General features: G+C 35.4%; 1 protein-coding gene across 3 annotated transcripts in view; it reads left to right on the forward strand.

The window, feature by feature from the left end:
• Positions 1-27,397, forward strand: part of Hmcn1 (hemicentin 1) — a 393,676-nt gene that overhangs the window by 210,121 nt on the left and 156,158 nt on the right. For all 3 annotated transcript variants that reach the window (XM_005375081.2, XM_013521738.1, XM_013521742.1), the window contains 14 exons: positions 390-502; positions 2,075-2,234; positions 2,861-3,029; positions 6,388-6,515; positions 7,796-8,068; positions 9,833-9,928; positions 11,945-12,139; positions 13,016-13,146; positions 13,317-13,464; positions 15,819-15,945; positions 18,399-18,553; positions 24,651-24,929; positions 25,404-25,685; positions 26,495-26,603. In XM_005375081.2, coding sequence (XP_005375138.1) covers positions 390-502; positions 2,075-2,234; positions 2,861-3,029; positions 6,388-6,515; positions 7,796-8,068; positions 9,833-9,928; positions 11,945-12,139; positions 13,016-13,146; positions 13,317-13,464; positions 15,819-15,945; positions 18,399-18,553; positions 24,651-24,929; positions 25,404-25,685; positions 26,495-26,603 — 2,365 coding nt within the window. The remainder of the gene's footprint in view (positions 1-389; positions 503-2,074; positions 2,235-2,860; positions 3,030-6,387; positions 6,516-7,795; positions 8,069-9,832; positions 9,929-11,944; positions 12,140-13,015; positions 13,147-13,316; positions 13,465-15,818; positions 15,946-18,398; positions 18,554-24,650; positions 24,930-25,403; positions 25,686-26,494; positions 26,604-27,397) is intronic.

Raw genomic sequence — 27,397 nt, forward strand, 5'->3', positions numbered from 1 at the left:
AGTGGTTATCTAGCCTATTTCTCTGGACATGGGCTTCTGTCAGCTCACCACAGCTTAATAGGTAAGGGACAGGGACAATGATAAAAGGTAGACATAGAATGGTAACTGTGAGGGTATAATCTGTCTTGGGTTTCCAGGAAAAAGTAAATATTCTTCAGTCCTCATTTTTTTCAGAAAACCTCAGTATACTAGACATTGTCCACTACCTGATTTCTATTAAATTTGTTCAGATCATTACTATTTTTAATTTCTTTACATCTCTATCAGAATACGTTAAATTATTGCTCAGTTTTACAAACGTTAAGTACATACTGAAAGTGTTCAGTTTTGTGTACAATACTAAATGGAAGAACAGGAGCTCAGCTTCTGAATCCTGCTTTCCTTTTCAGTTCTGCCAACCATTCAGCATGGGCAGCAGATACTCAGCACCATTGAAGGCGTTCCAATAACGTTACCGTGCAAAGCCAGTGGAATTCCTAAACCATCTATTGTCTGGACCAAGGTAAGTGATATACCGAATGATATTCCTTGAAAAGCAGGGTTTACTTGGAAAGTGAGCCCCAGAGGCTGGAGCCCAAGAATAGAGAAGTGAGGCCCAGAAGGGCAGGAAGCTAATAGAGTACTGCACTAAGCTGGCTTCCTGGGCTGATAAACTTCCATGTGCCAGGGGCTCTCCGATAAGCCACGTAGATAGATCCATCTCTGAAGGATCCCTCTGGTGCACAGGAAGTGAGACATTTATACTGGACATGTGGCCCAAGAGGACGCAACATCCTTGTATTTCCTAGCTAACTGTGCCCAGGCTGCCAGACTTTCTAGGGCTTTGGATAAAGGCCTCCAGCAAAAACACAAAGACTTGCTTTCAAGAAATATGACCAGGACACGGTACAAGGAGCTGCCCACCAGAGCTGCACTGACGTCAGAGGGCTGATGTGCACGACAATGGGTAGAGCAAGATCTACATACAAAGTCCTTAGAACAGTTCTTGGCATGCAAGCTGTCCTACAGAACAACCATTGTGGTGCTAATGTGATCTAAGCATCGGTAACAGCGCTAAAATCTTTCATAGTTCCATCCATGTGACATAACTGCATGGATTTCCCTTTGTACAGGTTTCCATACTACAGTCCCAAATCCCATATATACCTAAAAAGTATGAGACTTGTGTTCAAACTCATTTATTCACTTGGATTCTTGCAGTGAAGAGAAGCCTATTTCCTGAGAAGTTCTTTTCATCTTTGAATGGTCACAATGGTGGCATCTGTTTAATAATTTAACTTGAATCTGGCACATCTAAAGCTAATATAAAATAATGACAGAATAACAAAACGTGGTATTTACAAAATTTGTGCTTTGCCATACCACCCAAATTTATCTATCTTAGAAAATGTCTCTAAATTATGCAGAAGTGGGTGCTACCATATATAGAAAAATAAAAACATTCATATTTGTCTATTCTGGACACAAAACTACAATGATAAAGCTGGTCTCCAAACTGCACAGTACAGGAAGTAGAAGTTTAATACATTTTAAGAAAAATGAAACATGACATCTTCCCAGCCTACCTTTGTGCTGTGGTGGAAGAAGTTAAGAATTTGGGCTCCAGACCCTGTCTCTTGGGTCTCCAAATGCAGTTCTACAACGCTGATTGGTTTTGTGGTGCTGGCTATGTTAACCCTTCTGTCCTTGTGCTTTAGTAGTGTGAACTGTAATGTAGAGGTTGTGAAAGTTCCTACCCGTAAGATGATTGTGAGTGTTAAAATAGTGAATTCATTCATGTAAAGTATAAAACAGAGCCAGGTAGAGGATAAGCCCTCCCAGTGCCTTCCATTGCTAGCACTATTACTCTGACCCTTGTTCAGAAGCTCAAGGATAAAGGGGACATGATTTGGGAGGGAGAAATAAAGTTTTAGTACTTTTATTTGCCTGCTTTGTCATATAGACGACTCTTACTTAGCATTTTCTTAAAAAATCTAGTTTTCTCCCTTGGAGATGTTTTTCTTTCATCCTCTTCCAAACATGAAGTCATACCTTTATTATCATTTTAAAACCCTCTGTCTTATTGTGTTTACAGAAAGGAGAGCTGATTCCAACTGGCAGTGCGAAGTTTTCAGCAGGGGCTGATGGCAGTCTGTACGTGGTGTCACCCGGAGGTGAGGAGAGCGGAGAATACGTCTGCACAGCCACCAATGCTGCAGGCTACGCCAAGAGGAAGGTGCAGCTGACAGTCTATGGTGAGAACCGTGGGAGAAAGCCTGCCTTTGTCTCTGTGTCTTTGTGCAGAACTCGCCGCTCTTTCCCAAGTATCATTAACAGACAGCTGCACCCCCACAGTGAATCACTCCCCCAAGTTCATATTTTTACCAAAAAAAATTTTTTTCTACTGCCAACTAAAATTGCCTCTACTTAGATTCCCATTTTGAGGAAAGTAATTATATAGCCTTCTGGAAAATTTTTATGGTGTTTTCCCAAGAAGTATGTTTATGACATCTAACACCAGTTAGTTAACAGCAGTTAGTTGAAACTCTCTGCACAGCTAAACCTTAGCCATATCTGGGGTGTGCTCTGCCTGGAGGAGGGGGCCACCATCACAGATGGTAGCAGTGAAAGGGCATTTCTGCAGACCTCTTCCAAGGCTCTGGGAAGAAGTGCTGTGAAAGGAAATATGTTCCTCATTTCCCTTTTAGCTTTCACCATAAAATTATTAATGGAAAATTTTAGATATGTTCTGAAACTTGGGGATAATTAACATCTTCTTTGAAATTACTGAAGATCCATAGTAGTCCACACTTTAATATAAATTAAGCTGTGCTTTGCTTTCACTGTACTATTCCTCTTTCACAATGTGTGTTTATTTTAGTAAGGCCCAGAGTGTTTGGAGAGCACCAAGGACTTTCCCAAGATAAGCCCGTGGAGATATCCGTGCTGGCAGGGGAAGAGGTGACCCTTCCATGCGAAGTGAAGAGCTTACCCCCGCCTGTAATTACCTGGGCCAAAGAAACCCAGCTCATCTCGCCATTCTCTCCTAGGTAGGAGATCTGGGATGAATCACTGCACCTGGAAATAATAACTTTTGGGGACAAATTGCTTGTGCCTGTTTAGGTTATCAAATGTCTAAAACCCAACTTTTATATTTAAGATAATTCACGTGTACATCTTAGCCTACTAAAGGTGTATGTGTGCCTTCTAAATCATTGTTTAATGTCAGAAATGCTACGACTCAGCTTTGCCACAATTTCCCACTGGTACATTTTACAAGGTGGTTATTAAAATGGACCAGATTTGTCAGTAGATTCCTGTTAGCCCAGTATGCATAGCACAGAGTTGTTAGTCCCTTAGGAGCAATAGAACATAATAGTCGCTATAATATCTGGACCTTCATTTTCATTAGATGGTTTTGTAAGTCTTCTTGATTAAACCCTTATATAAATAAAAGCCCACCAAGATGATATATTTGAGAGGTGAAGTGAAATGGCAATAAAAAAGAAGAAAAATGTCACAGAACTTTAAGAATACAACCTTTGTTACCATCAAGGTATGAATATAAACTTTTCTGTGCAGCCACTTAAAGCTTCCCAAAACTTTTAGCAGTTTTTTCAAGGAGTCTCTCTTAGCCTCACAGTGAATGTGATTAAATATATGATAAATATGTAAAAATTTATTATAGTAAAAGACACACTGCTGTTAATCCCCCTGAAAGCACTCCCCTTTGCTTCAAACACACATATCTATCCCATCATTCTTGCCACTTTTTGAAGCTGTTCTGGAAGTCCTCTGTTGTGAGTGTTTTCATGAGGTGTGATGAATATTATGGTGACTCTGCTGTGTGCTGCCGTCCAATGGAAAAGTAGGCTTGTGAAAATATTATAATATATCCTCGACCACTTTATTTGCCAGATCTGTCAGCATGTGACTTCTGGCTCTTTCCCAAAATCAAAATGACGATGAAAGACAAACATTTTCAATTAATTCAGGACATCAAGGCAGCCATACAGTAAAATTAAAGATACAGAAATCAAACTTCCAGAACTGCTTCAGAAAGCAACAAGAGAAGTGGTATAAGTGCATATGTAGTGGCAGGGTATATTTTGCTGGGAATTAATGACAGTGTGTCTTTTACTGAAATACATTTTTTAAAGAATGTGTACCTTTATCATAATTTTTAATAACACCATATATGTCCTGTTTGTGTTATGAAGATAATGCTTACAGGAGAGGATTATATATGATAATATACATTTTACACCCTCTGTCTCTAGTTCTAAATTTCTAACTTAGTACAATGTCAAGTCAAAATTTAGTGGTGGAATGAGAATTATTATCTCTACCACTAGTCAGGAAAAAAGACAAGAAGTACTTTGCATGATTTTACTTTTTCTTTATAAAATGATTTTTATTGAAGATTTAAAATTATAAGAAATACAATATTGCAGATAGTAAGAAATACAATATTGCAGATAAAATTAAAGTTCTAGTTTTCCCTTCCCTAATCAGAATTTCCTTTTCTCTTCCTGGGGCAAATACTACCCCAAACTTGATTGCACCCTTACTTTATTTAAATATACACAAACTGTTTTGGGGCTTTAGTATTGTTTTGTTTGCCTGTTTTCATTTTGCCATTGTAACATGTATTATTATTTTACTGCCTGTCTTATTACATAAACATTTATCAACTATTATGCATACATATAAATTCAATTTGCTCATTTTAACTGGTATATGCAAAATCTACATTTTATCTATCTGTTCCCTGATTTATGAATGCTATGATTTTATTATTTTCACAAATAAATGCTTTAGTGAATACTTTTTTATATCCATGTACACATGCATGAATTTCTTCAGGATATGTTTCTAGTATTATAATTTCTAAGCAGAGCAAATTCCTATTTCTAGCTTGGTAGACACTGCTATATTGCTCTTCAAATCAGGTGCTGTGGTGCATGCCTATAGTCCCAGCATTCAGGAGGATCTTCCCAAGGTTGAGACCAGCCTGGACTACATAGTGAGACCCTGTTTCAAAACGAAAAATGAAACAAAACAAAGCAAAAAACATACATTGCTCTTCAAAGGGGCAGTGCTGCTTTACCTTCCAACAAATGCATATAGGTGTATCAATTTTCATTTTCTAGTGAATGTGTGGTATTGATTAAATAATTTTAAGTAGTCAATGGATATGAAATGGTTTGTTTTCACTGTTTTAATATTCATGTGACTGGCTTAAAATTAACTGAGAACACGTGTGCCTCACTGTCCTTCATGTTATCCATGAATTGCCTCTTAAAATGGACAACACAGTCTTCTGGTTTCTTTTTCATAATGAATGTAGAAATTTGGTGTTCTTGATAGCAAACTTTTGTCTGTTTTATGTGCTGAAAGTATCTTCGCTCAGTCTACTAGCAAGTTTTGGATTTATTTATGCGTGATATTTTGATTGTACAGAATTTTAAATTTTGCAAGAGCTCAATGTATTAATCTAGTTTCTTTTAGATATGTACTGTCTTCTTCAGAGAGATTGTAATCATAATTTCCCTTGTTTTATTACCCCCCTTTAAGCTTTATTTTTCACATTTTGGACTTAATCCATCTGTATTTTTATTTTGTGTATAATACTAGGTAATTCTCTAGTTTTATTTATTTATCTCATTTGGAAAACTAACTCATATCATTTTGAATACTGAATCCTTTACTTACAGCACTTTAAAAATATTATCTTTGGTATTGTGTATTTTATGTTGAATTCTCATACATGCTTGGGTCTTTTTAGATATCTCTATCCCTAACTGTTCATTTGTGTATTTCTGGACCCATAGCTTGCTTCACTTGACTTTGTTTTATAAGAAATCTTGAAAGTAGGTGGAGCTGTGTAGCTTCTGTCTTCCCCCCAAAGCTCTTTATCATAACTTAATGTATAACATTTTTATCTGTAGGTCTGGTTCATGCACTGTTATTATTTGATTGGAGGAATATGTTCAAACTATATTTGAAAGTATTTGTACTTTTGTTTGCTGTTATTTTAATATATAAAATATTTTATGAATATAGTACAATGTTCCAAATTTACTAAGGTACATAAACATTTACTTTGTTTAACTGCAACTTATTAATACAGAAAAATGTTCAATTATTTGATGGTTTTAGACCATCAGGGTAGATTGAAAGTTTAAAGGAAAACTAGTTTTGTGTTTTCAAGAACATCATGCGGAATACACAAATAGTTGTGAAAATTCCTCACTTTTGGGGCATATAGATATGCATTACAGGTGGGAGAATGGTTTCAAAATTTTTTGCATCTTAGTAACTTTACACCGATATGCAGTTACATAGGAATATTTGATTTCTCATGTTCTATGGTCAGACATGTTTTTCTTTGATTGTTTGTTTTAGACACATATTCCTCCCTTCCGGTTCAATGAAGATCACTGAAGCCCGAATTTCAGATAGTGGGATGTATCTGTGTGTTGCCACAAACATTGCTGGAAATGTGACTCAGTCTGTTAAATTAAGTGTCCACGGTAAGTTTTGAAATGAATACATTTTCCCTTTTTCAAGTAAACAATCTTAAATTTGGGGATTTTAGTTTTTCTAGATGTCCATTATCACTTAGGACTTTTGTTGTTGATATGCAGCAGACAAAAGGCACTTAAACTTGTAGAAGCTAGTGAGATTCTCAAGAAAGAATTTAATTGTTTCAGTTTTCAGCAACTCAAAAAATTCTACTTCCTAGAATTCTTTGACTACTTCACAACTTTCTGGATGGTGTGCTTCATTGCTGCACCATATTACAGTCCATCCAAGTAATTACTCATTCACTGAGCACTTCGATTACATACTGTGTGCCAGGTGGGTGGTAGATGTTCAAATATCAGAAGAAACTGTCTGAGAAACTATTGGTCTGAATTTACTCTCAGATCAGTCTCTATAATAAGGACCCAGTGACCATGCATTTTGACAACAGGTAAGAATTCTGTCACTTCAGAGCTCTAGAATCTGAAGCATATTAGCTAACCTCTCTCATCTTTATTTTTGTTATTCTTAAAATAATGGTAATAATATTACCAAATTTAGAAGGTTGTTGTGAGTGATGAGTTTTAGAAAGTGTTCATTAGATATTAAGTTAAAGAAGAAGGAAAAAAAGACTGGGAGGATATATGATACATAAATTCTTATTATATCCTTATAGCTCAACTTTATTCTGTAGTACACAATGGTATACATGTGGAAAACATGAATATTTTCCCAGTTTTGATAAACAACCTCATGTAAAATTTTAAAGCAGTAGAAGTAAGGGGAAAGACTAGAGACTCTTTGTTATCATCTCCCAAATTAGCAAAAGCTTTATGAGTCTTCTTTCTTATTGTCTAATTCTTCCATAAAATAGTACCAGAAGAAAAAAAGAAACCATGGAGAGAAATACTTTTTGTTTTGCTCTCTTATGTTACAGAAATTACCTACATTTCCTTTTCAGAGGGTTTGAAAAGTTTAAACTATTTATAAATTTAAAAAGCCATAATATTTTAAAAGACTTGGTATTCTCAAGATTGGAGATAAGAGTTTTATATTTATTATGTCCTATTTCCTACTGGCATTTTATCTGTATAATTGCTTTTACTAAGTAAACAGAACAAAGGAAGTTTAATGATTTATCCAAGATTACACAGGTAGCAAGTGGCCTAATCTTGAGATTATTTTACTTTCCTATGCTGGTTGTTAGTAAAGGACTCTCATTTAGAGGGAGAAAATAAAAGACTTTTTTTAAAAAAATTGGATTACTAATATTTATTGTTGTTTCTAGTTCCTCCAAAGATACAGCATGGCCCTAAACATATGAAAATCCAAGTTGGTCACCAAGTGGATATTCCCTGTAATGCTCAAGGGTCTCCTCTTCCTGTGGTCACCTGGTTTAAAGGGGGCCAGACCATACTGACTGACGGAGTGCAACACAGTAGTGATCCAGATGGAACTTTAAGCATCAACCAAGCTGTGCTCTCGGATGCTGGCATATACACATGTGTTGCTACTAATATAGCAGGCAGTGATGAAACGGAGATAACACTCCATGTCCAAGGTGATGTTGGACATAGGAAAATATGTGAATGGTGGTGGGGAGTTGGAGAAAAACTGGTGACGTCTGTATAGGACCTATAATCTTGGGTAGTCTTGCATCAGTTTAGGAAGATTCTTTTAACTTGGAATGTAGAGTCATTCCAGAAGGAAATCAAACCGTACTATTACCAAAATTGCATGCATTTGCTGTGGCTACCGTGGCTCTTGAATTTCCTGGGGTGAGGACCATGAAGGGCAGTGAGAAGGTAAAGAAATGAAGACAAGATACAGCAAGCTGGGGTCAGGTGGAGCCCTCTCTTCTGATGAGAGGAAACTACTCAACCACCACAATGTATTTATTTATACATTCTGCAGGTTGATGTCCTGTGACACCCTTCTGCCTAGCAACTTGCCTGCATGGTAGCCTAAGGGCTTGATATTCTCTGGACTAGAGCAGCTTATTCACGTGGCTTGCCTCGGGTGCTCTCTGTTCTCAGACCAGCCTTGCTCCAGCCCCACACGTGTGATCAATCTCAAGCTTCAGTCACTCATCACATGCATTTTCATGTTTACCTTTGAAATGCAGTTGTTGTGGATGATGTATGTAATGGAAATGGCCCTACATAAAGTCCCCCATGCTACTGCAGATTTGAGGGAAATGGAGAGCAGTCAGCGAATACAGTTTCACCTCAAAATGATGTGGAAGTCTACTATTCCCTACTGACATCAGCCTTACTTGAGGTTTTAAAGGTCAAAAGCTATTCCTTCAAGCAACAAATATTTTATTGAGCTCCTGTCAGTGTTCTGGGTTGCAGGCAGGAGTAGGAAAGTAATGACAAAGGCAAAGCCTCTGCTTTTGTGACCTGACCTAGTCTGAGTAGACAGAAAACAAGAAAGCAAAGGAAGAAAGAAGACATACAGATGAGAAGTACAGTGTAGAAAATTTAAATGGGCTGCTACTTGGAGAAGTTGGTTGCTTTGGGTTGGATTGTCAAGGAGGGCTTCTTTGAAGAAGTGATATTTAGGGAGCAATTTCATTGTTTGGAAGGAGTCAGGGAGCGAGCATTCCTGTCAGTGCCAATACTACTACATAGAAAAAATAATCAAGTATAGTACTTAGTACAGTTCTTCAAACAGGCACACTGTAATTTTTTTTTATGAGAGGCTACAACATGAATGGCAAGTTTGTTCAGTTCATTCATTCATTCATTAAACAAATCTTATTGAACACTTGTATTTATAATCAAATGGGGAAAATTAGTATCTATATAATAATCATCTACACAACTACAAACACTGATTTGTGTTTCAAAGAGAGTATTCTGCAGTCTATGTTGAACACCAACTGAAAAGAGAGTATGTTTGATAAAAAGAGTGCAGTAAGAAAGTTACTGACATAGTTTTGGTAAACAAGAGTGCAAGCTTGTAATAAGCAGAGGTTGTAAAGATAGTGAATAAGATACAAATATGAAAATATATGATGCTATGTGATTAGATGGATATGTCAGGAGTAAGAGAGAAAAAGAAATGAGGGGATAGTAATGCTTTAACTGAAGGAGTAAGGGGATCAGAATGGGACTGTGAGAAACATAAAATAATGAATTTTGTTTGAGAAATTTTGAGGTCACATGTATATAGAAAGATCACACAGCTGTTAGTAAGAATCATATATAAATGAAGAATCAGGAGAAATAAAAATTCACTAATCCAAGTGGTTGATGATGCCATAAGAGACTTTGAAATTGTCCAAGGAAAGCATTTGATAGTGCATTTATTTTTCTAATAGAACCACCTACAATGGAAGATCTCGAACCGCCTTTTAATACTCCATTTCAAGAACGACTGGCCAATCAACGCATTGTATTTCCATGTCCCACTAAAGGTGTGTAATACCCAGAGTCATAAGTACTGATGTAATATCGTTCCACAATTTTGTATAACACCAAAATACCATCTTTATAAAACTTCACTTGTCAATTCTTACTATAACATTTGAGCGTAATAGAAACTATCCCCTCTCCAACAACAGCTCTTTAAATAGGTATATTTTCCCTCCCAGGTATTTTTTTTTTCAGTGGAGAAATCTTCTATCCTTTCAAACTTGCTTCATCTAGTATGTTTTGCAGATAGTTGATGTCCTTCATATTACTTTTTATTTCATTCCTTTTTGGCAAGATTTCTCCTTAAAATGTGACACCTAGAGCTGTTCAAAATATTCTCCATTTATCTCAGTTAGTCAGAGGTATAAATTAAAATTATCCCTGTTCTAGACATTATTCCAAAATTTTGTTTTCTAGGTCTTCTCTCAACTAGTAATTCTGGGACCATGCTATAACTTGTTTCTTGGAAATTTCTGGGCTTTCTGTCCTACTATGCTTCCTGGAAGGAGATTGCTAGTATTTTTTTTCAGAAGAGTGTAAAAGAAGTGCCATAACTATCACCTGTCCTCTGGGTGCCATGTATGTGGCTCAGGACATCCTGTTACTCACATAAGCGTTCATCTGCAGTCACTCAAATGGGGTTTGTAGCAGCTCTAGCAAAGTTCACATATTGTTCTTGCCATAACGCTTGGAGGGCTCTGGGTGGCCAGTACCACCACTAATGCCCCCTTTTCCTATTCTTAGCAGTTGTTCCTGGGGGTAGCCACTCTGGCTTCTGCATTTCTTCAGTAAACTTTTACATCCAGTAGTAACTGTCATCTGTGATTATTCTAACAACTTTAAAGAAAGAAAAGTAAACTGAAAAGTAAACTTTTCAGATTCTAAGAATTATCAATAATTCAGAGCCATTGAGAACATGCAAGGAAAGTTCTGGAACAGAAGCCTTCTTCAGGAGGGTGTAAGCCCAGGAAGGTACTGAAGGTCCCCCCTGCCCCAGGACCCTGCCCCAGAACTGTTGCTTCTTGTTCTCCATGGATCTTTCCTTCTTTTTCCATTTGTACTTGTCCTCACTCCCCTTTTCCACTTTGAAGAGCCATCTCTTCCTAGTTCTTTATTTTCACCTGGAAGGTATTTCAAGTTCTTTTAAAAAGGCTTTTAGTTATCTTTTGCTGTGAATTTCATGTTGATCATAGTTATTCTACTATTGTTAATTAAAGATAATTCTACTTCTTTCTTTTATTTACTTTCTCATTTAAGTAATATAAATAATTTATTAAATAATTATTAATTAAATAATACTAAGTAATATTAAATATTACTTAGATGTCTACTGAGTCCTTAAAGGAATGACTAGGATGAAGGAAATGATTGTGACATGAGGACATGGACAAATAACTGGAATCCGTCCGTTTTAGTATATTTCTCTGATCAGCCAACATTTTACAATGAGCATAACTAATGAGGCTAATCTTTTACTTTATTTTCCCCAAAAAAGTAACTTTTCTAGTCATTTTTGTAAGACCTTAACTCAATTTGAATTTAGCCTCAATGACATATTCAAGGTATTCCTGCCATGCTTTTCTGCTTATCCTGGATTATATGCCCTTCTCCTGATAGGTTTTCTATCTGTTAGTATAGGAGTATTAACACTATTTTGTGAATTTCACTCCCAAACTTTCCCCATATCCAGTCAAATTGAGTAATATTTTTTAACTCACTATTCATTGTGGTTTCACCAAGAAAATGTTTTCTTTAGTATCATCTGAGTGTTTTGATAAAAATAGCTTTACTAAAATTTTACACTAGAAACCATACATCTCAAGACTGATCAGGAATTAAAGGCAGTAACTGCAGTAATCGTTTCAAGTTTCCATGCCAGATGAAATAACTCAAAAGTAGCATAGAACTTTGTGAGGGTATAAATTTCATTCTTAAAAAGGTTCATTTGTCCTTGATGTATTGGATAGTTAAAAATGATTTTAAACTTTGTTATAAGAAAGCTTTAACTTCTCGTTTAGGTACTCCCAGACCGACCATCAAATGGTTGCACAATGGTAGAGAACTAACAGGCAAAGAGCCCGGCATTTCTATCTTGGAGAATGGCAAATTGTTGGTTATAGCTTCTGTTACACCCTATGACAGTGGGGAATACATCTGCGTGGCAGTCAATGAGGCTGGGACCACAGAAAGAAAATATAACCTCAGAGTCCATGGTACATTTGCATAAAATGTTAAAAACATCATTGAACATGTGGCAGTTTCCAATTCTTATGTATTTAATATTAACATGAGTAGGGTGGTATTAAACAGAAAACTGGTGGTCTGGTTGCATTTATTTATTTGATTTAAAATTCCATGTAATGTTTTCTTGTGACTAATATCTTTTGAAATTCCAGTGGTAGGAAAAGACACATAGCAATAATCTCCTGTGAGACAAGTCATCTACTTATGCTGGCTAGAGGCAAAGAAAGTTATTAGTTTTGTATGTGTGCACATACATGTGTTTGAGTGTGTGTGTCTGTGTATGTGTGACCTCTCAGAGACATTATACATATGTATAAGGAAGTACAAATAGTAATAATCTATCCTCTTTGTACTTATAAAAAGAACACAAGTAGTAGTACTTTATACCATTACTCTACACCTAGTCTATTTTACTAAACAATCTAAAGGATTATTTGAGATTCCCTATCTCTATTTGTAGCATCCCACAGTATGGTTATACTATGATTTATTTAACCTTCCTCTAAAAGTGATGTACATTTAGGTTGATTACCACTTGCTTGCTACCATAAGTAGCCCTTAAATGAAAATCTTGTATAAACAACATTTCACATGAGGAAAATTTGGTGAATACTGGCTTCCATAGTAATTGTAATTGAACTGCAATTACAGTTCAATTACTGGTACCAAAAAAAAAATTCAGTAAGATTTCTATGAATTTTCATGTTACAGCAGAACATATGCTTAAATATGACTAGCTCTTCCAGGCATTACATTATCTCAGAATTTGCTTTCTAAAGGATTTTCTAAGGAAACTTTATCATATTCATTATAAGATTATCTTATCATGATTGATCTTTTTGCAGTTCCTCCAGTTATTAAAGATAAAGAACACATAGCGAATGTGTCAGTGTTGCTAAATCAGCTCACCAGTCTCCTCTGTGAGGTGGAAGGAACTCCATCACCCATCATTACGTGGTATAAAGACGATGTACTGGTAAATAAAGACATCCATATATATCTCTAATTCCTTTCCTCTGCACCTGAAAAAAATTGCTCCGATGTGAATTTTTTCTTACTAATAATAATATGAACATTTTATTTGAATTTTTAGTTATGCATTTTTCATAGGCCTGGAAATGACCCTGACCCTTTTGACCTTCACAGGTGACTGAAAGCAACACCATTCAGATTCTGAACAATGGGAAAATTCTAAAGCTTTTCAAAGTCATGGCAGAGGATGCAGGAAGATATTCCTGCAAAGCAATCAACATTGCTGGCACTGCTCAGAAGCACTTTACTATTGATGTTCTAGGTAAGGAAAACATTCTTTAAAAACCTACAATTCACATGCATTTCTGACACTGCATAGAGCTGACTATAGATGAAGTAGATATATAAAAAATAAATTGATAGAAAAATATAATGTGTTTCACTTCATTATTATTTTTTTCAATATTGGTTAATCATACCATATAATACAGAAAGTTTTATTTATAATACAGAGATGCCTCTGAGTCATATGTTCCAAAGTATCATATTCCCAAAATTGATATTATCTTATGTAACATAGAAAATTACTGTGCTTATCAATTTCACCAGTGATCTGGGGAAGAAATACTGGTCTGGAAAGTAGATATATAGCTTTGTGATGCAGAATGTCATTCATACTTTGGACCTATCTGGAGGCTAGTAAGATGTACTTGAACTAGGGAGGGTACCAAGTCCACTTTCCTTGCATTTTAATTAATTCTTATAATTAAATCCCCTCAGTGTAATTAAAGGAAAAAAAGTTTTAGAACAGGGAGAAAATATGGAAAGTGGGGAGAGAAATTTAAGAGTAGGTAGCCCTGTAATAAATTAGGACATAAGACATTTCAATGGCGATCATGAATTTAATATTTTAAAATTTTCATCAGTGAAATTATTTTGACCTTGAAAGTTTACTTAGTGATAAAATGAATTTCTTTCTTCAATATTTTACTTATCAAAATGAGCATATAATTCATAAATCTCTAGTGGAAGTGCAGCATAGATATCCTAAGTTAGCATTCATATAAATTCACATTTATAACCTACTGCAACATGAAGTTGCAGTCTCCTTTAAGACTGAAGTACTTTACATTCTTTTCCCCAGAATCGCCTTTTTTAGTCTATATTAACAAAGTAAGTAGTCCTTCTTATTACTAGTCTCATGGGCACTATTTCCTTTTGTCCTTATTTCCTCTCATGACTTGGATTCCATCTGTGTGCTGATAACTCCCAATTCTTATCTCTAGCTCGTGTTCCTTCTATGACCTCTAGTGACAGATATTTAATGTCCGTGCTATCTTGAACTGAATATTGTAGTGGTTTGCCACTGAATACCTTAATGGTATATCAAACAGAAAGGTTCCAATGAACATCTATTGTGGTTGTCTTCGCCATCCCAGCCGGAATGACCTGCACCGCTATCTATCCACTCACTTCTAAAATTTGAGACTTGTTCATTGTACTACCCTCTCCCTAACCCCTGAAATCTACCTGTCTTGTTATGTTACTTCCTAATTCTGTGTTAAACTGTCTGCTTCTTTCCATTTCACTGTGAAAGTATATCGTCGTTTATAAGCTGAATTAATTAATAAATCTCCCCCCTAACTGCCCCACTCTGCCACTGTAGTCCACTCTTCACTCAGCAAACAATGTGGTCTTTTCCATTTTAAAGAGACAAAAAAGACAAAAAGGAAACAATAAAAGCAATACAGAATTTCAAAATAAGATGATAGGAAATTAACAATGGTTATTATATTGCATATTGTTATCTTCAATGTAGCCACTCAGATTAGCAGGTACAGACATGCAAAATTGATCAAACAGTATAAGCACTTATGATTCCTTTCAATGACCTAATAGAAAATAGTAAAATGTGTTCTTAAACAAGCCTTATCACACTATAGCCCTTCTTTTTCACCCTTTCATGGCTGGTTACTTTCTGAAGATGAATAACAAACACCTTTAATCAGGTGTGAAGAGGAGGTTCAGGTACTGATGGACATGTATAGGAGTTTGTTAATACATATATACTTTCAAGAATAAAAACTAATATATTCTTTTTCATGGTATACTGCACACCAATTTTAGCGTAGAAGCGCTTTATAAAAGACGAAGGTAGACAATGATATACAACAGGTAGAATTTGAACATTATAAGATTGATGAAGATTATGTCATTTATTGCAAAAAATGTAACAATAATACACTACCTTATATGAGCTTTACCGTACACTTATATTCTAGGGCTGGGGATTTAGCTCTGCGGCAAAGCACTTGCCTGGCAAGTGCAAGGTCGTGAGTTCGGTTCCTGGTACCGGAGAAAAACCAAAAAAAAAAAAAAAGAAAACACTTATATTCTAAAATCCTTGCACTTGAGCTTAACATGCCTCAAAACAGATCATATAGTGTCATTCTTATAAATAATTGTCCTGCTAGCAAATATTTCATGGCTATATTCTCATATCTAAATTTGACATTTGGGTAAAGAGTGCGACATAAAAAAGCATTATTCTGTGATACTTATTTTCAATTAGATTAAGATCTTGTTGACGTACGCTGGAAATAGTTGACTATCTGCCTCTCTCCCAGTTCTTTTAACTGAATTGTAGATTTTCATGATAAAATGTCTTCGCCCAAGTTCCACCCAGCATTATAGGTGCCAGCTCTCCAAATGAGGTCTCTGCCATCATCAACCACAACACCACCCTTGAATGCCAAGTTAAAGGCTCTCCCCTCCCTGTTATCCACTGGTTCAAAGATGGCAAGTGAGTATCTTTTTCTGTGATGCTTGCAAGGCTCCAATAGATAGGAAACGTGTGTAAATGCATGTGGCTCTTCTCATAAAAAGTATCAAATGAGCACGAGAAAAAAAAATAATATTGCTGAGAAATAGCCCTAAAGTTTTGTAATGTCTTTCATTCTTACGAATTATGAAGGAATTTATTTTAGAAACAGAGTAACTCAAATTTATCATACACTAAATATGTTCTTTCCAGAGGCTAACAGTGATAGATGCAAGATTCCAATGCAAAGACAACTTTGATTTTACATGGAATTGAGTTATTACAAAGGAAAATGTGTTTATAACAGCATGATGAATATTTATTCTAGTTCTGTAGCTGGGTAAAAGAAAGAATCAAAGAAAGGCAATCAAGTCTCAAGAGATAGTGTTTTCTCATACTGAAATGGCTTCAGTGGTCCGTATTGGTTTGAGACATTATTTCTCTTACTGTTGCCAGAGTTTCTATATTATTACATTGTCCACGTGGTGGTTTCAAAGGACAGAATGGCAAAGGGTCAAGATTTGCAGTGTGTGGAATAAAGGATTATATTCAAAGTTTCTATGCATCAGTAAGTAAGGCAACATAAAAAGTGGGTTATGAACAGGAAATTAAAATATATAGGCAATAAATACATTAAATTTCTTATGCTCAACAACTTCATAAATATAAATGAAATGTAATTTGTTTTTCACACATCATATTGCCAAAAAGGTAAAAAGTTGACAATATCAAGTCTTGGCTAGAGGATAGGAAAGCAGAATTCTAACAGAAAGTAAATTAGTGCTCTGAAAGGCAATTTGTTGGAATCTATTAAAGTTGGAATGCTCCTTTGCTGTGATGCAGAATTTACACCTCCTTTGTCCAGGAGAGGGAGGTAGTCCTGCATGTCCAAGGAGGCTCTTTCAGTGCAACTCTGATGCCAGAGAAGAGAACACTGGCTAAAGCCTGATCTAGGGACTAGATAGTTAAGATAACTTCTGGTATAGTCACATTGTGAACTACCATGCAGCAATTTAAAGATTAAGATCAAGCTATGTATACCAAAAATATCCCCATAACTGTGTTACAGAGGGCAAAGAAAAGCAGAATGCTTTTACAGAGTAGAGTGATACAGTGTTAAAACTGTACTTTGGTTTGGGACTACATTAATGAGTGAAAATGTTTAGAAAATATGCAGAAGAATAAAAACCAAGGTGATAACGGTGAGAGGTTAGAAAACTCACATTAGGAGTAAAAGACTAAAGAAGACCTTTTCTCATTATAATGCTTATATATGTTAGTTTAAATTTTTATGGTAATTACATGATCAATAATCAATAAAATTTCAAATTTCATAAAGTTAGTGTCACCTTCCCTTAAAAACTTAAAAAGCATTCAATTAAGATACTTTATTCTCTTAACTTTTTTTTTTTTTTTTTGGCGGGGGGTACCATCATCAAACTCAGGACCTTGCACTTGCCAGGCAGGCGCTGTGCTGCTGAGCTGTATCCCTGGCCCTTCTCTTAACTTTTGAGAGCTTTATACAAACTGTCATACCAAGAAACAGTGGAGAAAGAAACCTTAGGAAATTAAGTGTCTGTTTAATTTTGTGGACCAACTAGTGGTTTATTAATAGGGGAATGCATTTAATTATTTATTATGCAGCTAAGTCATACAACTTTGTAAAAACTAGTTATGGGTTTTCCTGAAACAAAAGATTTTAGAGGTATGATTCTCAGAATAGCATAGATTTCATCATGATGTTTCAAGAGCTGAAGCAAAGCTCTTGCCAGTTACATAAAAGTAAACATCTGATAATAGAAAATGACTCTGCATAGTGGAAAAATACTTCCTTAACGACTATTTATGAGCTTTTTCAAGCCATAAATCCTTCAGTATTTATAATAGTAGAAACATTCATATTTATTACAATACCTATTTTTTAAAGAAGTTGGCGGAATCGCTGCCTGTAGTACATAATAGCCATTAATCCTATTATGAATATTTTTCCAGATACATAATCATATTAGTTTTAAAATAATATTGCTTGGCTTGAAGTTTCTATACTGTAATATTAAGCCGAGCTTTTCTTTTTCAGATGAAGGTGGAAATTTTGCCTATGTAAACCAAAATTTTTTTAAATTTTAAAAGGAATAACAATGGATGAATAAATGAAAGAAATGATAACCCTGTTAAATTTGTTAATATTATTAAACAATTTAAGATTGAAGTAGAGAAACATTTTATCCCACAGTGATGATTACCTTCTATTAGTAAAGTGCTTTAATAAATTTATTTTTCTGAATAGAAGTACTAATCGCATCATTGTGGTTTTTATGAATTTTGATTCATAGTTTTTACCTTGTACTATTTACTTAACAATTTGTTATGATTAATACGAGGAAGCTATGGGAAAATAAAAATGGATTCATGGAATAAGACTATTTCTTTTCTAGGCCTTTATTTTTGGGAGATCCTAATGTTGAACTTTTAGATGGAGGACAAATTTTACACCTGAAGAATGCACGAAGAAATGACAAAGGGCGATACCAGTGTTCTGTGTCTAACGCAGCTGGTAAACAAGTCAAGGAGATAAAATTGACTATCTATAGTGAGTATGCTTTTCCCATCTTTCTGTTATTATCAACTCTCATTATAAACTGAAAAGCAGGGTTAACTCTACTGTTCAGTGTTCTTTTTTTTCCACGATGAATACTTTGGAATGCTACTTATGTCCAATTGCTTAGACCATATCACTGCATCTAACTGTGAACTATTTTATAAGTATGGATTTATTCAAGTATTTTAATGATTTTTACATGATCTCACTTAAGAAAATTTCCCAATTGACCAGTAACATACATAAATTAAATGCCTGTATTTTTGAAGAGATGGGAAAAGCCTATGGAGATACATTATGTACAATGAAATTGATGGTTTATAATTTAACTGTTTTATTTTCAATCCTCCTGCCTTTTATTCAGGCCACATGGTAATATTTTAAATGTCATATGGCTGTGATCCTATTTTCTCCCAGGATGTCCCCAAAATAGAAATGTAGCCCTCATATTCAGTCACATTTCTGAGGGAAGTGACTGCCAGTCTTTTTAGTTACCAGTGGAGCCATAAGTAGGCACAGAAACGTGTTGCAGCCACAAAGATTTACACACTGGAAGGAGCAGAGCCAGAGTTCTTGGTCTACACTATTTGTCAGTGCCACTCGCTGTGCTGTCTTCTTCCTCCCTGCAGTGTCTGATGCTTAAGGGCAGTTTGGATACTTTGGAAGGGCCATCTCCTTATGTCTTTCCAAGTCAAACTGCCACCTCAGCACTATCACATTATACTATTTCATTTTCTTCGTAATGATTGTAATTGCCTGTATGTGCTTAATTATGAGTTGTTTTACTTGTGAGCTGTTTATCTTCAAAGAATCTAAACTACATGAGAGCAAGCTTTTACTCTACATGTTGCTTACTTTACTATCTGGTACATAGTAACTCTCGAGAAATATTTGCCCAAATGAATAAGTGTTCTAAACTACCTCGTCTAATATGGTAATTGCTAGCTACATGCAGCTGTTGAGTCCGAATTTAAATGTGGTATAAGCACAAAATTCACACTAGATATTTAAGACATAATGTGAAAATTACATATACATATATATAATGATAATTTATATTGATTACATGCTAAAATTGTATTTTGGACATATCAAACTAAGAAAAATATACATTATATTATTCAAATAAATTTTGTTGGTTTTTTCCTATACTGTTAATGTGCCTAGTAGAAATTTAAAATTATAGATTTGGTTTGTATTGTACTTTTATTGGACAGCACTGATTGAATAATTAATAGGAACTTGAGCCTCTGAGACAGACAAGCTTGTGTTCCGATACAACCTCTGCCACTTAAAAAGTTATAGCTAAATTGTGATTTTAGCTAAATTGTCTAATCCCTCTGAACTTCAGTTTTTTCAACTCTGAAGTGGGGTTGATAATAATAGTGCCTATAAATAGTGTTATTATAAGAATAAAATTCTACACACTTTACCCATGGATTACTTGGCCTACAAAAAGATCTCAGTATGTATTACTCATTTCAGTGTTCTTAGTGATTGCATTATCTTCAGATTACATATGTATAGTTTATTATTTTAAATATATTTTATTTATTATAAATAAAGTATATATAGCTTGATTTCTGTGTAAATTGACTGCATTCCAGATCTCCCTTTGTAAATGTTAGTGTCTTTATTTAAACTTTGAACAACTCTTTTGAATCAAAGAAGTATTGAGTGCAGGGTTTAAAATCATTTCTTTCTACAAATAGAAGTCTATAGAAGCAGTTGGTCATGAAAAGACGTGCCCTCTGAAAAAGGATAACATAATTGAAAGGATGAGGTGTACAAACATCCAAGTTAAACAGACGTGTTCTTGCTACCACTGGCCTCCTACCAGAGCCAGGCATTTAAGCAGTAGGTGCCTTGTCTTCCCTCAGCTGTTTAGTCTCCTCTACTGTGCTGTGTTATTACCAGGGACTATGGAGAATATGCTTTGGTGATACAATAAGATGTTCATTTCGACGGGACCTGGCTTCTTTCCTTTAAGATCCCCTTGTTTGCTGTGTGTGATGCCCTCAGGAATGCAGAAAAGAGTGCTTCTGAGATGATCTGATATGAAAGTAACTGTAATATTGTGAAATTTTGAGCGTTTTAATTCGGAAAATAGTACCATTTCCCTTCTAGCAAGCTCTTATGCACCTCAAGTGCATAATCTTAAGCTTACTTTATTTCCTTTGTGAAAATGTTTCCTTATAATTTCTATTAATGGTTTATTAATGGGAAGGATGGAATCATGGGGGAGGGGTTTTCACTTAGTCACAGTTCTCATTTGCTATTCCCTATTTTCAAAATCATTTGCAAATGTTCATCTATTAATGGTGATTGTAATAAGATTTTTTACCTATTTCCTCTTTGGAAATGCCTTTTCACCCAGATAAGTACTGCCTGACATGTACATCAGTTCACAAGAATATGATTTTAATTGAATATGTTCATTGTTTTATAAGCTGAGTGTGATGGTACATGCCTGTAATCTCAGCACTCAGGAGGCTAAGGCAGGAGAATCACCATGAGTTCGAGACCATCCTGGAATACATACTGAAATGCTGTCTCAAAAAAAATAAATAAAAAAGGAATGTATTTATAGAATTCTATTCCATTCTCTTCTTGATTTACCTCAGGACTTTCACAGCCAATTGTTCAGTACCAATTAAAGGCTGATGGAAGGCCTTCAATTCTGGAATTTTCAGGAATTATATTACTATTGGTTTCTGAAGCAGATGTTTTATTATATCATTTGTTTTATTCTTTTATTTTAAAGAGACAAGAATAAAAACAAATTAACAAACTCAATGACATAAAACATCACAAAAATAATAAAAACGATACAGAATTTCAAACAAGATGGTAGGAAATTAATAATGGTTGTTGTATTACATATTGTTATCTTCAAATTGGTTAATCAGATAAACAAATAAGGCATGTAAGACTGTTTGATTAACTGTTCCTTTCAATAAACCAATAGAAATTAGTAGTACAATTATCTTAGCTATCTTGTGTATGTATACATATCTTTTTTCCCTTTCTGTCTTTTCTCTTTTCCCTCATCCCAGTTATTCTTTCCTTTTGAGCAGTTTCTTTCCTTTCACAATATCTATTGAACCTTTCAGATTTTATTTACTCTTTCATGTGCTTACACTAGGGAGACAATATGATGTTTACACCTGCTTACTGAGAAACCCTAGCTTACTGAGGAATCTCCAAACTGATTTCCACAGTGGTTGCACCAGTGTACACTCCCACCAACAGTGGAGAAGGGTTCCTTTTTCCCCCACAGCCACTCTAACATTTGTTATTGGTTGATTTCTTGATGATAGCCATTCTTTCTGGTGTGAGATGGAATCTCAGTATTGTTTTAATTTGTATTTCTCAAATACCTAATGATGTTGAACATTTTTATGTATTTACTTGCCAAAGGTATTTCTTTATCTGAGAAGTATATATTCATCTCAGATGCCCATTTTTGTATTGGATCTTTGAATCTGGGGGGCCTGATCTTTAAAAAGTCTTTACACGTTCTAGATAGAACTCCTTTGTCAGAGGGACAGTTGATTAAAATTTTTTCCCAATTTGTGGGTTTTCTTTTTACTATGTTGATTTCTCTGGATGTGCAAGAACTTTTCAATAAGATGAGATCCCAGTTGTTCATTCTTTGAAGGATTTCCTACGCAGTTTGGTTTTTGTTCATGAACTCTCTGCCTACCTCTATGTCTTCAAGATTTCTACTTACTTTCTCTTCCAGTAGATTTAGTGCTTCTGTTTTAATATTTAATCTTTAATCTATTTTGACTTTAGTTTTGTTCATGATGATAGACATGGGTCTAGTTTTAGCCTTTGTCATGTGGCAAGCACCATTTATTAAAGAGGCTATCTTTCTTCCAGTGAACATGTTTGGCCCCTTTGTCAAAGATAAGGTGGCTGACTGAGTTTGTGGTTGTGGCTGCATCTTCTCATCTGTTCCATTGACCCTCTGGTCTGTTCATTTGCCAGTACCATACTGATTTTATCACAGTAGCCTTGTAGTATAATTTCAAGTTGGGGATCATTTGTTTTATCAAATAAAATAGTCCACACTACACTGAGCTTTAATACAGTATTTGAAATCCATTTTTCTCTTTTCTTGTTTTGACATGAGTAGTACGTGCTGTAAAATAATAAAGTAAAAACATCACAATTTGGTGATGTGTGTGACACTTGAGATGCTGTCAAGTTACAAGTTGGTTGCTGAAATTTCTGATAAACTGAGCAGCAGTAGAAGCAATGAAAGCACTGCATGAGTTTTTGTTGGAATTACTTAACTCTAGCCATTGTGTCAAAGTAGTCATGGATGAATGAATGAGTGTAACTGTATTCCAACAGCATGTTATCTCAGGCAGTGAAGTTTGAAAATCATGTAATTTTTACAACCTACAAAATATTTTCCCAAACATTGAAAAGGTAAATATAGCCTCAGCTCAGTATTTTCTGACCTGTTTCACAGGTGGCTTGTCCCTAAACTTTAGAGTACACCATAGTACAGAAAATCATTACACTATCAAATTCATCTCAAAGTATGGTAGATCATGACTTACATGATATTTAAAACCAAAAGGTACATATGAATTTTCCTCACTGTGAGGGAGTTCTGTGAATGATTACCTGAAAACATCAAGGCAGTCCACTCCATGCCCAAATCTTGTTTTCTAATATCCTTCTCTCCTGAAAAGAACCAGGGTTTCTTGAGAAATGGTTAATCCTATGGCTGGAGCAGAGAACATACAAGAAGAGCATGTAACATATAGCAGAGACAAAAATTAAGAAAGTACTTAAAAATAAAATGACATGGTTATGTCAAAGGTGCACAGGAGCCAACTGCGAGATTCTATTGGGAAAACTGGATAATTGTAGTATGGATTATAACCTCAGGCAGAAAATAAGTTTCCATTAGTCCATATTGATATCAATAAATGAACTGGGGCTAAGAGACACATGTCTCACCTAGAATTCTAAATAAATTCTGTAGCTATTCTCCTCTCAGGAAAGAACATAACTCCCCATCTGACATGTATATGGGTGGGGGGAATAGTGACTCCTTTCTAAAGAAAGAGAGAAGAGGGGCTAGGGATTTAGCTCAGTGGCAAAAGCGCCTGCCTGGCAAGCACAAGGTCGTGAGTTCGGTTCCTGGTACCGGAGAAAAACCAAAAAAAAAAAAAAAAGAAAGAGAGAAGAAAGGAATAAGTTTGACAAACACTGTCTTAGCCAGGTCATCAACCTTGTCAGTGATCAGTCACATTTATAACTTGTATCCCTAAGTTGTGGTGAGAACAACACTGCAGCTCTGTAGTCTCCTTTGCAATACCCAGAGCTCTAGTCTATCCATAAGAAAGACATTCTGCAAAATACCCTGTTCTAAAATTTAAAAGTTTATTGAAATCATATTCAGAAAATGAGATTCAAATATATGCAATTTGATTTCTTTAAAATTGCTGCAATGTTGGAACAATTCTAAATGACCGTATTCAAAATATGTAGCTGAAATTGAGCAACTTGAGATGTTTTTCCAAAAACACAGTCCTCATGTGATGAGAGAGGCCAGGCACGGGGTTGCTGAATTACGGAAGGTACACATGAAGCCAATTAGATGAGTTGAATGAATGAACTTATGCAATTTTTTTTTAAAAAAGCAAAAATTAAAGACTGTACAGCTGCTATCAGTACTGGCCCTGCAAGCACTTACTAGACATTTCATTTCATGAAGGACATGTTATTATACCCCTGCTGCGTTGACCAGATTTCAAACTTAAGTGTCCAAATGAGATTTTACTTTATTAAACATAACTTTCTTAGTTACTGGAGTATGATCTATTGGACTTAAATGAGCTTCTGCAACTGAATCTGTGATTTATAGTTTTTACTGAAATTGAAACCAAATAAGGGGGTAGTTAATGATTACTTTGACAACAGGCAACTAAGTAACAGCAGAGAAGTCACAAATGCCCAGTCTTAATTCGTACTTGAACGCATTTTATAGACATCTATAGCATTTAAGGTTTTGATGCAGTTACTAAACTTAGACGAACTGATTTTACTCTGGAATCTTTTGTAGTTCCACCTAGTATTAAAGGAGGTAATGCTACCGCGGAAGTATCAGCATTGATCAACAGCATAATTAAACTGGAATGTGAAGCCCGAGGACTTCCAATGCCTGCTATTACTTGGTATAAGGATGGCCAGCTAGTCATATCTAGTTCACAAGCGCTTTATATTGATAAAGGACAATTTCTTCATATTCCTCGAGCACAAGTCTCCGATTCAGCAACATACACGTGTCATGTAACCAATGTTGCTGGTACTACTGAAAAATCATTCCATGTTGATGTCTATGGTAAGGAAAACTATATGCTCTAATCTTATACCTTGTTCACTAACAAAGTTTTGTAGGTTTGCCTTTTGTCAATATGCATGAACAGAGTGGGAAAACTGTGTTATGATTTTAAAATATTTACAAAAGTTAAGATTAGCAAACAATGGTTTGTTCAGTGGACCAACATTTGCCCATGGAACTCAAAGCATCCAAACCATTTGTTTCTTATGGGGAAGGCAAAGTAGTTCTTAGGATGAAGATTATTCTCTAGTATTTGATCTTTATTAACCTAAAGATATAAGTCTTCCAGAATGTTTAGAATATTTGCTGAACCAAAAAATTATTTCCTCTAGAGACCTGCCCTTAGGAGGAAGGAATGTTGGTAGTTTCTGTGGTTAAACTAGGTCAGAAATAATAATCTCTCCTTTATTTCATTAGGATGTATTGCATGACCTTACAAAAAATTGCCTGAAACATGACTATTTTTCTACCTAGTTCCCCCAGTGATTGAAGGTGACGCGACAACACCTCTGTACAAGCAAGTTGTCATTGCTCAGTCTTTGACTCTGGAGTGTAAAGCTGCTGGCAACCCTCCTCCGGCTCTCACTTGGCTGAAAGATGGTGTACCTGTGAAAGCCAGTGACAACATCCGCATAGAAGCTGGTGGGAAGAAGCTTGAAATCATGAGTGCCCTGGAAGTCGATCAGGGTCAATACATATGTGTGGCTACGAGTGTGGCAGGAGAAAAGGAAATCAAATATGAAGTTGATGTCCTAGGTAAATAAGGTTACCATCACCTGGAGTCGAAAATGTACAGCAAAACCTTATGACTTCATGAAATACTTTTTGGTCATGCAGTACTAAAACAATCTAAGATAAGACTGTCTGTCAGAATCTAGACTGTATGTTACCAAGAGGTGAATTTATCACCAGAGTCCCAAGGTCAAGAATCTTACGTAGTGCCAGGGATGTAGCTCAGTGGCACAGCACCTGCCCGGCAAGCGCGAGGCCCTGAGTTCAATTCCCTGTACCAAGATAAATAAATAAATACATTTTTACTGATGTTAATGGGTGTACTTTGTAGTTGAATAAGTCATTTTTACATCTATGACAAATCTGACTGCAGTGAGCCACTAGGTAGTCCTTTGTCATGTGTAGTGTGTCAGACAGAAGGAAAGAGCACCTGCACTCTTGCAACCTTAGGCCCCTATAACTTTATTTACAGATTGAAGGTGTTTGAATAGATGGCCTAACATTGGGAGATTCCCTTCACTTGGGAGATTCCCTTCACTTTGCTTTAATGAAAATAAACAATCTAAAATGTGAATCCATTTTATATTCACAGGACATAAGTAGCACCACCTTGCTAGTTAGAGAAGAATCCATAATACTTCATCAGTACATTCGGTGATCTACATATTTATTGTAAAATTGATAGATGATACATTTCAAATTCCTTTTGTATACTGAATTACTATGATAATTATTAATTTTCTAAAGTGCTACTTAGTATTGCTTGATCTGGTGAAGGTTTTTTTTTCTTGTTTATGTTTCTTCATATGTTATATATCCTTCTTGTTTTCTAGTGCCACCCTTTGTAGAAGGAGGAGATGAAACATCTTACTTCATTGTGATAGTTAATAACTTGTTGGAACTAGATTGTCAAGTGACAGGTTCTCCTCCACCAGCTATCATGTAAGGGTTTTGGTATGTCTTCTAAATACCTCCCGCCTTTTGATGTGAATGTTTGAGAGCTTTGTAAAAGACTTGCTGTATCACTACAGAGTGGAAGTATAAAATTATATCCTTTATGTTCCTCTCTTAAGAGATAGTTCTACTTATCAGGCAACTTTGACTGCTTCAGAGGGCACCTGAATTTTTCCAACTGGAGAAATTCCTTTGTATGATCTTAGAAATTACATGACCGATTGAGAAAGACTGTAAAGCAGTATTACAGTCAGAACACCCTGAGTTACTTAAGTGCTAACAAATAAAAACAACACCAGAAAAATTAGAGACATAAAGGATTTCAACACACATAACTATTTGCCAATTCTTTTTATTCTTTCTTATTCCTTCATCTTCAAAACATTTATCAAATACTTATCTTTCACTTCCATTGTGTGATGGGATGTACAAAGGAACAGTTAGATAATGGTAACTTAAAAAATGTAGAAATTTATGGATATATGATTTCATTGTTTGAATTACAAATGTTATATGACTGTGTGCATTTCACTGATTTCTACCATCTTAATGATTAATGTTATTGAAATCAGTAATATTTAGGGGCATTTTCCTCTTACCATAACCTAGATGTAGTACAAGAGTGAAGAACTCAGATTTGGGCTGTGACTTGAACACTGCCACAGAATTGTGGACACTGGGCGTTTTTTATTGTTTTCTTTCTCTTTCTTTTTCCCTTCCTTCCTTCCTTCCTTCCTTCCTTCCTTCCTTCCTTCCTTCCTTCCTTCCTTCCTTCCTTCCCT

This window comes from Chinchilla lanigera, unplaced genomic scaffold (genome assembly GCF_000276665.1).
Source record: "Chinchilla lanigera isolate Chin_1 unplaced genomic scaffold, ChiLan1.0 scaffold00005, whole genome shotgun sequence".
In the NCBI taxonomy this organism is placed as follows: Eukaryota; Metazoa; Chordata; class Mammalia; order Rodentia; family Chinchillidae; genus Chinchilla; species Chinchilla lanigera.